Source organism: Macrosteles quadrilineatus, unplaced genomic scaffold (genome assembly GCF_028750875.1).
Source record: "Macrosteles quadrilineatus isolate MER2022 unplaced genomic scaffold, UCM_ALF_1.0 Scaffold_3__2_contigs__length_128488019, whole genome shotgun sequence".
Classification (NCBI taxonomy): domain Eukaryota; kingdom Metazoa; phylum Arthropoda; class Insecta; order Hemiptera; family Cicadellidae; genus Macrosteles; species Macrosteles quadrilineatus.
The window spans coordinates 106603921-106616322 of NW_026542596.1; the positions used below are offsets into that span (position 1 = coordinate 106603921).

General features: G+C 35.7%; 1 protein-coding gene across 1 annotated transcript; it reads right to left on the reverse strand.

Moving 5' to 3' along the window:
- Nucleotides 1-1363: 1363 nt before the first annotated feature.
- LOC128988937 (rab GDP dissociation inhibitor alpha) lies at nucleotides 1364-8333 on the reverse strand. Its single transcript, XM_054410729.1, has 2 exons — nucleotides 6880-8333; nucleotides 1364-3576 (listed from the first exon to the last, which is right to left on the reverse strand). Exon 1 carries the CDS (start codon nucleotides 8207-8209, stop codon nucleotides 6881-6883), a length of 1329 nt encoding a protein of 442 aa, XP_054266704.1. The 5' UTR covers nucleotides 8210-8333; the 3' UTR covers nucleotides 1364-3576; nucleotide 6880.
- Between the last annotated feature and the right edge of the window lie 4069 nt (nucleotides 8334-12402).

The window sequence follows — 12402 nt, forward strand, 5'->3', positions numbered from 1 at the left end:
TTAATGGTGTGGATCTAAAATCAACAAATTTGTTGTAATCAGTAGTTTTTTTTATACAGGGTGTAAATTAAGTCTCGAAAAATCTGTATTTTTTAAACCAAAATAGATAGAAATATTCTGTTTTTGTAGTGTTAATTGTTAAAGGTTTCATAATTTTTTACATCAAAAATATTTTTAACCCCCCCTTAACAGGGTAGGGGGTGACTTATTGTTTTCAAATAGCAACACCTATTCAGTGATCCCTCATTTTAAAGGATTTGTCAAAAGAAACACAACAACGCAAACCCGAGGTGGATATCTCACCCCTAGCCAAAATGGCAGGTATTCCAAAATTACTGCACGTAAAAAAGCACCAATTAAACAAAGTATGGAAACAACTCTGTATTTTTAAAACCGAAATAGATAGAAATATTCTGTTTGTGGAATTGACTGTTAACATAGGTTCCGCAATTTTTTACAATATTTTTTAACCCCTTTAACAGGGTGGGGGTTGGGGTGATTTTTTTTAAATAACAATCCCTATTGAGTGACCCCTCATTTTGAAGGGTTTGTCAAAAGAAATACAATTACGCAAACCCGAGGTAGATATTTAATCCCTAGCCTAAATGGTGGGTATTCCAAAATTTGATTTATGTGAAAAAGCACCTATTTTGGAATACACACCATTTTGGCTAGAGGTGAGATATTTACCTTGGGTTTGCGTCATTGTGTTTTTTTTGACAAGCCCTTCAAAATGAGGGGTCACTCAATAGGGTCAGTCTATTTCAGTCCTATGTCAGTCTATTTGCAAAAAAATAAGTCACCCCCCCTACCCTGTTAGGGAGGTAAAACAATTTTTTTGGTTTAAAAAATTGCAGAACCTTTGTTAAGAGTCAATGCTACAAACAAAATATTTCTATCTATTTCGGTTTTATAAATAAAGGTTTGTTTCAAGACTTAATTTACACACTATACCTAATGACTGTCTTAAGAAAACCACATAGTCTGAAAATTAAAAGGGTATAAGCATTATTCATTTAGCCTCGGAAACCAGTTTTTACGCAATTAAAATGCACAATTTGCGCATCGGTCCCCTCATCTATACTTATTTATATTAACTTAATAACCTAACTTTTACCGCATTGTTAAGCCCTAAAGTGGGTAGTATCTTTGACTGTCTTTCAATATTGATAAAGAATATAAGATAACAATAGTTGACAATTGTATTTCAATACTAGACAAAGTGTCTTTATATCATAATGAATGTTTAAATACTCGTAGCAATTGAATGTGCACACATATTGTTCTTTTTACTATCAGACTAATTTAAAATGGTAATTTTAATCTGCAAGGGGTAATGAGGGTTAAAAACTTAAGTACACGGTTTCAGATTACAAAAAAATTTAATATATTTCATGCTTGTAGCAATTTAACAGATAATAATAATTACAATAATTTTTAGCATATTCTGCAAAATAACAGCTAAATAATGATTTTCAAGCAAAACAATAATTTGTCCACCACCTTGCATTTTTATCTACAAGCACTGTGTATTTGCAATAAGTTAGATATTAAAAAAAAATATTATATTTTCCAAATATATAATTCTGTATATTATTTCATTTTTGTTAAAGGAAATCAATATGCAGGAACCAGAGAGAGGAAATTTTAAGAATCATGAATTACACACAGTACCCCATAAAGACCAGAACATTTATGTTTTGCAGGAAAATTATTTTAATACTAATAAATTATTTTGGCATGACAGAAGTATAATATAGTATAATATACCAGTTTATATTTTAACTCAAATAACTTTCATAGATTGAGGCATGCTTAGGATTATTTAATTAGGCTAGTTCCAAAAAGTGTTTAAATTAAAGGATTTGATTTGCCTATGTTCAAAAACCCATTCATAATACATAACATCACATTCTTCAAATTTTAGGTATAGCTAAAAATATATTTAAACATCTAATGTTTTAACAGTGATAGCCCTATCTTAAACTTTTCACTTGTGATTTTATAAATACAAGTCTAGAACAAAAATGATTTATGCGTTTTACAGGGGTTATATCTGTTGGCCAATAAGTTTACTTACAAAATAAATTTTTTAAGAATATAGCAGATGGTAAAATTTGGCCCGTAGTATACCTTCAGTTAAATAGGCCTACTTTAATTACATTGGCTTAGTATGATTGGTATCTCATTTAAACAAAACTTAATTTCTCAAAGCCAATAATCATAAGTTAATAGATTGACAATAGATTCTTCCATCTGTGAGTTAACTTAGAATAACCAATTGTTACCAAAACAGACCATGAACCAGTTTCATTCAACATAAAGAGAAGTTGATTTATTACAAAACAGAAAAGTAATTTATACAACCTTTAAAATACTTGTGTGATACAATGAACAGCGTGTATATACCATAAAAAGCAAGGGATGATAAACAGGGTTCAGTAAAATAAACAATTCTACACGGTAAATTTTATAACAAAATAAATGCATTGAGCACATCTAAAATTACTCTCCAATACACATCTAAATCTTTATTGTATTAAATGTACTAGTTTTTGCGAACATTGCACGAAATGTTTTGCAAAGTAAACAAACAGATAAAATCAGGACAAAGAAGCTCAATATACAGTGGCATTTGTTTGGGAGGTTTACTAGTTTGTACACTTACAAAGAACATCGACTATCTTACTTATTCGTATCTTCAAAAAAGCTTTTTACTATTCTCAATCGCTTTAAAATGGAATGTTTTTTTACTCAGTTGTGAAGATAATGCAACAATGAGTGTTATTTACACACATTTAAACCTTTTTAACCTTTTAAACACCAAATATGATTAAAAATAAACTCCTATAGACTAAATTAACAAACGGGAATCCCTAGATTAAAATATAAGGTGTAAAAGCAAGCTAAGACTTACAATTAAAAAGGCTTCTAAAATTGAAATCATATGCACGTTGTGGTGGTTAAAAAAGCTGGCTTTCCAAAAGAAAATATGAATGAAAACCTGTTATTAACAGAAACATTTAAAGACCATGGATATTAAGCGTGGAAACAATATTATTTAGAAATACAGAGCTCTCTTCTCCAGCTTTGGTATGTTAAATTTGGTAAATGTTAATCCAAAATAAAACTATACTAAAATCTCCTGTAGTAAAAAGGTTAGGAGAATTATATTCAAATAGTTGAATGGAAAACATAAAATACAAGAGATTTGCCTAGATATGACAAGAAGACTTCATTATAGTTATAAAGAAAATCTTTGGTATAAAAGTTACAAAAAAATCTACACTTGAACTTTAGAAGCCTTTTAAAAAGTTGATTTTAAGTGGTGGATTAAATATATTTTACAGAGGAAAACTTATTGAATGATACGAAAAGTACCATAAAGATATTTAATGAAAATAAAAATTACTTTTAAATATGGTAAACAGTACAGCATACATGCACAGTTTATATAGAAGATTAGAGTTCCGATAAACAAACATGCCTTTTCAAAGATGATTGCCAAAAATTCTCTTGCAATTTCTTCCACTGTAAGAATTAAGCGCAGCACATCAAACATATCATGTTCAACACCTGAAAAAAAAAACATAACTTTTTCATTAAAACTGGATTTTAAAATCAAAGAAAACGTTTGGAAGACAAAAAAGTTTCAATTAAAAATTAGTTTCAATGTGATAACAGCGTGTTAGGGAGACTGAAAATCAATGTATAAACCACTTGACTTGTTTGCTTAAAGCCATACAAACTTAAGTACCAAACTTCAAAAGCCTAAGTGGCAGTAGTTTATGTAAGTTTTAAAAGAAACAATGAACATGCATTTAGCAAAATTTGTACAATAAAAATCTAAGTTAAGGCAGGTACAATATTCGGTTTCTCAAGGATCGGTTCTTGGACCGTTCCTATTCTTATGTTATCTGGGAGGTATGCAGGAACACCTAACTAATAAAATTCAGAATACCAAACTATGTTTATATGCAGACGACATCAGTATGTCAATGCATGACAGAAATACAAACGGTATATAGAATCCAAAATAGAAAATGCCATTTCAATACTTTTCTCAATGATAAAAAATCTTTTATTAAATAAGAACAAAACTACTTTGGTTAAATTTTCTTGTAAAAATTCACAAAACAATGAAATTTTTAATAACTTTGAGAATAACACCAAGTTTTAGGTCTTATAGTTGATAAACCGTTAACCTGGTCCAAACATCTTGATCATGTTTGTAAGAAAATAAGTTCTGGAATCTTTATAATTAATAGACTTCAACCTTTTTGCAATGTACAAACCCTTAAAACAGTTTACTATGCCCACATTTACTCCCATATATCTTATGGTATTGAAACTTATGGGGGTACGAGTAATCAAAATTTAAAAAGAATTTTACTATTACAAATGGTAAAGCAAAAACAGTATGTGCATATTTATCAGACACATCCTAAATTTAGAAAGAACCTCTAGCAAAAATTCTTTAAGAAAATATTTCAAAGATTTGGAAATTTTAACAGTTCTGTGTTTAGCAATTCTTTATGTAAAAAATAATGAATCAAAATTAGAGCAACAACAGGATATCCATAATTACAATACTAGATATAAACAAAATTTCACAATTAAAAATCATAAAAAAGAAAAATATAAGCAAAGTCCTCAGGCCTATTTATATTGGCATTAAATTTATCCATCAACTCCCAGATGGCATAAGGAAGGAGCAAAGCACTTAATTAAATTTAAAAAGAAACTGAAACAATTTTTAATAGGAAATTCTTTTTACAGTCTGGATGATTTTTTTTTAACTTTAAGTAATGTACAGTATTTATTTTATCTAAAAACTGCTGTTATATAAATCTTTTAACTTTATGTAGCCTAATATATTTATGTTATTTAAAAATAACATAATGACACATTCATGTACGATGTATCTGTGCGTTCTGAATAAAGATTTTATTGATTGATTGATTGAACATTATTAACAGGATTTTAAACCAAGTTCCCACAGATAAGTTCTATTCCAATGAATAGGCTATGAAGTTAACAGCAAAAATATTTTTAAAGTAAAGTTGGTTGCACAAAATATAAAAGTTGAAAATAGGTAGTTTTAAATGCAAAATATTTTTCCTACAGTTGCCTGACAAAGTTGGCTTCCTTGAACTGATTACCAGTACGCCAAGCTACAGTAATTGGTGCATTTTTACTTTTGCAGCACTTAATTTTTTTCTCGCACTCCAGTATTCCAACCAAACAACACAAAACGTTTCTAGTGCGTTTGAAAATAAGTTGCCAACAATTAAAGATATTAATTAGGACTCAGCTGGTGCAGTGTTTCCAATTTTGTTCAACGCTTGGATTAAACCTAACCTATAATGTGTTGTATAGTGTTTGAAAGACTAATTATTTATATTCTTTATAGTAACTGTAGGAAAAATATAATGTATGACACTAGTGCAAAGATCCTTTGCTGCACTCGAGAAACTCTCCACACTCGCCAGTGGCTCATGTGTTTAAACATTTCTCTCATGCGCAGCAAAGTGCCACTTTGCACACTACTTACACAAAAGTAACTATTTAGTCAAGTATTTCTAAGATGAGGTGATTGTTTTTAAGTAGACTAGTTTAGCCCAAAGGAAAATTGAGGTCATCATTTAAGTAGGTACTGGTAGGTACATGTTTTAGCATTTTATTTAGGCCTATCAAATATATTCATAAGACAAATTTTTCCTTCACTCCCCAAATCAATACCTACCTAAGTTAGTTCTAAAAACAGATAGCCAGTAAATTGAGCTGGAAATTGTCAACCTATAGGCTAATAAGGATCACAATCTTTTGAGAAAACCGCAAGTCACACACTTATCAACCGTGGGCTTGATGTGAAATTTCCCAGTAAAATGTCAAGTCAAAATGATCCAGACTAATGAAACCGCTGATCTTAGTCAGTAACAAAGCTACACAGGTCATCACACCATTCTACACTCATCCTTCACTCATATTTGGGTTAAAATACGCACCTAGGTGGCGTCCCCATCTCAATCATTGATAATTGATTGATTGATTGATAATTGACATGTAGCCTATGCTACATTATCCTGTGCGCAGCTTTTATATTTTTATTCGGTAAACTGTTCTTGAAAAATCTGTTTTTTTTATTCTTACTTTCACCTACAAACATGAACAAAAATGTAGAATCGTGGTCTTCTGGCGACGACCATGTCAAAAATGATGAATCACTAACACTCACCGACGTTTCGGCCTCGATACAGAGTGCCATCTTCAGGGCGACTTGACTCCGCACGACGAGAGTGTTAGTGATTCATCATTTTTGACATGGTCGTCGCCAGAAGACCACGATTCTACATTAAGTGACCATGGAAGCCTATCCAGGAAGATGAACAAAAATGAACTTTCACATATATGCGGGGTTTGCGCTAGCCTATTTCAAGAAAAATATATTAAACTAGGTAGGCCTATTATTGTCTTTGACATAGACTGGGCAAAAGGTTATCGAAAATATAAAAAAATCAATAATATATTATTTACAAACGATTGCAGCCTATTACAACGTAATGATCGCTGTTTCACAGGTTTTCACCAACTGTTAACGAAGTGACAGCAGGTCTATGAGTAAGATTAAATTGGGTACATCGGTCTGTGGCAATGACCGCGGTGTCGCATAGTATATGCGACGCTCAGTAGCAAACGTGTTAAGTTATAATGTAGCCTACCTACTTTAAAATTTTAATCAAAGTTTTAAATTCCCATTGCGTTATTGATACTGTGAAGGCCGGATTTGAGTGATATTTAACTTACAGGGATAATTCATATGGCTGGAAAGCTACCTTAACATGAGATAGAGTGGTTTATCTAAGAATTATAGCGTACCTTACTGATCTTCGTCTCCAAGTTCAACCTTCACCTTCGAAAAGTCAAAATCTTCCCCTGTTCCTCTCTTGTATATATCCAATACATCAAGACATGTTGTTTCAAAGTGAGTCGTTGCATCGTATGACTTAGAAATAAAAATTTGACTTTCTTTGCCATCATCAGTTGGTTCAAGATAATCAGACACTGTGACAAATTTCTGTTTAATGGGACCTAACAGATCCAGACCTGGTTTAATTTCAGCTTCAGGGTTTTCAGTTTCAACCGTTGTAGAGACCATTGCAACAAACCAGCCTTTGGCTGCAACCTGGTGAGTGTGACTCACCAAAGATACATAAATATCTGATTTCCTGTTCACTTGTTTTTGAGGAATGATTATTTGAGTTGATAGTGCGTCCCTTGTGTTAGGAATGGGATGATCCATCAGGCAAATACAACGAATAACCTTGCCGGTTTTCTTAGCCTTATTGGGAACATACGATGGGTCACAGTATACCTGTTTGCATTTTGCAATTTCTTCTCCTGATTTAATACCAACAGCTTTGCCGTTTTCGATAACAATTTCATCTACTGGCTTATCAAGCATGTAGGTACCACCATAGATTGCACTGAGTCGAGCAAAGCCCTGAGGCAGTTCACCAAGTCCATACATGGGATATAGATAGGGGGACTTGCCATAACGAGCAAGAGAGTCACTGTACAGCTTTATTCGGCAGATTGTTTGGGCAGCTGGATAGTTCAGGTAATCATCATCAAGGTACAGAGCCAATGCATGCCCTGTAAAATCTTGGGTGTTCCTATCTAGACCAAATTTCTCATACAGTTGCTGAGTTGTGGTGCTGTTAGGATCTAGATCCTTCCAAGTTTTTGGGTCATCGAGTTTGACATCTTGGACATAAATGAGGAAGTTCCTAAACCTTCTCTTCTCAAACATCCCCATTAAATCTGAGGCCAGAGCTTCCTTCTGGTCCACAGGGACTTTGGAGATTTTCCCCTGTTTGTATACATAACTACCTTCGACAGATTTGAATTCGAGGTACCTTGTTACCCCCGTGTGAATGAGCAATTTTACTAACAGGCCATTTGCCATGAGGAATTTTGGAATCAGGTCTACATTCCAATCCCTGCCTCTTCCATACGTTTCATCAGGAGATGGTGCACCATAACGTGCAAATAACTCTTCCAGAGGTGTGATGGAAGCTGATTCGCCACCATAGTACTTATTCCTGTCGATATGCAGAACTTTCTTACCAGAAACAGAGAGCATACCGCTTAGGATACATTCTTTTAAACCAGTCCCGAGCACTATTGCGTCGTATTCTTCATCCATATTGGTTTATTTTCACTTTATAACAAAAATTAACAAAATTACACACTCACTAACAGAGTACGATTTCCGAAACGCCAAACCAAAAGTAAGACGAATTCCACAGACAGATAGATTTTTGCCAACTGAGCAACGTTAAATTCCCAGCAAAATACCTTGAACAATACGATTTTTAAGCTGTAAATTGATGTAACTCAAAACCTTCCGTTGGTATACCTGTTCAGCAGAAACAGACATTTTGCTGCTGTATGATGACGTTCTACTATCAGGCTAGCCACTCATAAACAATTATGACGATTACGTTATTCAATATACTAATATAATGTATGTACTATTTTTTATTTATCGCATGGCTTTTTTAGTAAGCTACAATACTAAACAGAGTTTATTTGTTTGCTAGTTTCAGGAACAATAACTGAATCAATATATTTTCAGAGTGATAACCGAATGAGTTATATCATTGGGAGTATGTTTTTACATGCCGTGGCCTGGGGCCCGGAGGAAGGTCTACTGAAATCTGACGATGATGACATTAAGCTCGCGGAAACCAGAAAGGAACGAAAAAACGACTTTCCAGGGGCGAGTTGCAAAGATGGAGGATAGCGGATGCTTTAGCCCGAAAAGGTGCTATCCAGAAATGAGAGGAGGCTGGCGTGGCCTGCCAAGCACCAAAACTCTGCTCCCTGCAAAGCCAGTTCCTCCGGGAACAAGGATGCTGGGGAAAAAGCAAGGCGAGTGTGGCACCCCCATGATGAAGGATCCAGGAAGAACGATGGAAAGAGGGGGAAAAAAGAAGACGAGGACGAAAGAGGGATAGGGCTCGGTCGTTTAACAGAGAGCACCGGCACGCACCTATTCGGAGACACTGTCTGTGGAGAAGATGGCTATCACCAAATCTGAACACCCAGACTGGAAACGGACGGAGGCTGAAGCCAATAAAATCAAGGGGGAGCTGTCCAGGTGGGCCTTTCGTGGCAAAGACGTCAGAACAAGCAGCTGCCATCTTGAAAGTGGAGCGTTGGTGGTTGGCTGGCATAACGCAGCCAAAAAGGATTGGCTGGTCGAGCAATTTTAGGAGGTGAGTCCTTTAAGAGAAATATCGCTACAGCTTGCCCCAGCCAGAGACCCTGTGAAAGCTGTGAAGGTATCAGCTATCAGCGTTTTGTGATATTTATGTGCCCAGCCTTACAAAGGTCTGCGTATGGTCCTATTGACAGGAGACCAAACCAAGTAAACCCTGACAGTGATGTAAATACTGCAACTAAAATACCGGACAAGCCTATTATAAACTCTCTAGATAACTGGGCTTATGTAACGCCTCAAAATGTCATTAAAATAATCAAACAATTCAAGAACACAACTAGTCAGGATATTTATGGCTTAAACATCATTGTACTGAAACATGTTGCGGACATTATTGCTGATCCCCTAGCAAAAGTACTTAATCTTTGTATGTCCCATGGGGTTTTCCCTGATGTCTTAAAAGTTTCTAAAACAGTACCCATTTTTAAAAAGGGCAACCCTGAAGATGTAGGAAGCTATCGACCGATTTCCATAGTGCCCATGTTTGCAAAGATTTATGAGAGTATAATGAAAACACAGCTTGTTCAACACTTTGAAACAAATGGTCTGTTTAGTGACTCACAGTATGGTTTTAGGTCTGGTAGAACCACAACTACTGCAGTTCTTAAACTTGTCACTGAGGTAGTCGATGCTTTCGAAGAGGGGAATTCAGTTGCACTCACCCTAGCTGACTTAAGCAAAGCTTTTGATTGCGTCTCCCACATTCAACTGCTAGAAAAGTTACATCTATATGGCGTTGGGGGGCCAGCACTGCTTGCCTTTAAATCCTACCTCCTAAATCGAAAACAGATCATGGCAGTAAAAGGGGCAAATTCACAACCATTGCCGGTTAAACATGGCGTGCCCCAGGGATCTGTGTTGGGCCCTGTGCTATTTTTGGTGATGGTAAACGACCTCGGACAGTTAGGCAACGTCTTGCTTTTTGCGGACGACACGACTATCTTTGCGGATGCAAGCACTCCTGAGGAAGCCAGGGCCAAGGCTGTACAGTCCTTTGAGAAAACCAAGACGTGGTTCAAAGCAAATAAGCTTTGCCTAAATGAAACCAAAACGCAACACATGACCTGCAGTCTAGCTCGGAATCCCATCCCTGATAACCTGCCTGAAGTAAAATTATTAGGCTTCATAATCGACCCCAAACTCACCTGGGGAAAACACACCATGAAAGTGTGCACCAAGCTATCGAGGACATTGCATCTCTTTAGGAAGCTCAAACCTATGCTGACAAAGCAATACCTACTGACTGTCTACTTTGCTTTGTTCCACAGCCATATCAGCTATGGGTTGGAGGTTTGGGGCCATGCAGCTGGATGTAAGGATGTACTTTTGTTACAAAAGAAGGTAGTCAGACTTATTTCGTCCGCTGACTACCACGAACATTGCAGACCTCTTTTTAGTAAACTCAATATCCTTACAGTATACAGCCAGTACATTCTAATCACCCTAAACAACGTAAGGACCAACATCTCTAGTCTTGCATTGAGAGAAGACCAACATGATCACAATACAAGGTCAAAATCCAACCTTGATATCCCTTTCTGCAGACTAAACAAAAAAAAGGACAGCTTTCCTATGTTGGCAATTAGGATGTACAACCGACTGCCACTGTACTTAAAAAACCTTGAGCTTGAGGCCTCAGTTTTCAAAAACGAACTGAGGGAGTGGCTACTGGCAAGACCCTTGTACTCCCTAGATGAGTTTTATAAAATTTGCGTCTAACCTGCCGCCAAACTTGTAAATATGTATATATATATTATTGTTATTTTTATTTGACTCAGTCTATCCAGCAAGAGCTGGTCAACGACGTCGAGGGAGTAAGTAAGTAAGTAAGTAAGTACCAAAGGGAAGAACAGGTTAACATAGTCAAAAGGTTCTCACGGTTCGCCTGGGATTTGACGGATATTGAGAACCTGTGAATGGGGGTGCACAATAAGCTGTTCTAGTTGCGATGCAATCCCATGGTCACTTGTATGCCTGGCCCTCTATAAAAAACCTGTGGCCTGTAGTTAAAGGTGATCGAAGATCATAAATAAATCTAATATATATTTTTTGAGTTCTACGGTATTACAGTAATTAATTGAAGTGGGGGGGGGGTTAAAGGTGGCCGCGAGTGCCGAGTGGGGAAACACTTGTTACTTGATCAATAAGAGTCTAGATGATACCATAGATTAAACGGGAGTATGTTTAATCTATGATGATACTCGACTCTTAGGGCTGATATATATATATTGTTAGTAATAGTCTATTTTACTGTACTAGCATAGACTAACCAAGGGAGCATGTTTTATCGTGGTTTTTATCCATGGTACTATTCTAGGCTCGAGTCTAAGGGTACTAAATGAACGACGTCCCAATTACCGAAACTATCTTTCGGCCATATGAGTTGTCGGTAAATTCGTAAATTCCATTGTAAAATCACGTATCACGTCTTCGCTTTAAAGGAGGTGGTAGTTGTAGTAGTGGTACACCTGGTTGAACTGTCCGTAGGGGATAGTGCTGGGTTCACAACAGACCAACCGTATGATTCGGTTGTGTTTCGATTGTTATCAACTGAAAGTCGAAATCGTAATCGTAGAGAATCGAACCGATGTTGTTATCGTAAGTTACGTTACGAGCGAGAGTGAAGTGAAATAAATATGGTTGCCTACCTTGTTTCATTTTCACGAACCCTTGTCTCTCGTAACACCACCCATCAGCGCCTTCTCCCACCACCGAATCATACGCCCGTCATTTGCGTGAGGCCGGAGTTGGCGCGAAATTTAAAATTGCATGCTAATAAATGGGCTGTTAGCGCATGTTCAACCCTCGAGTTCTTACTTGAAAAAAGTTAAATAAATGCGTTTTGTGGTGATAACATTTCTGTTAATACTACTTATTTACAATTACCTGACATAGCCGAAAATTCAGAGATACATGTAATATATCTACATGATAAATTGCATTTGAACATCTGAACTGTGAGTAGGTTTTCATTGCATATTCAGTTCTTGGGGCCCAAAATAAAATTCTAAACAAATTTATAATCAAGCTTCTAGTATGGCAAGCATTCCTTTGTTTTATAACTAGAGAGTATATATCCTGGCTAAAAATCATACTTTTACGTTTCTAACTAA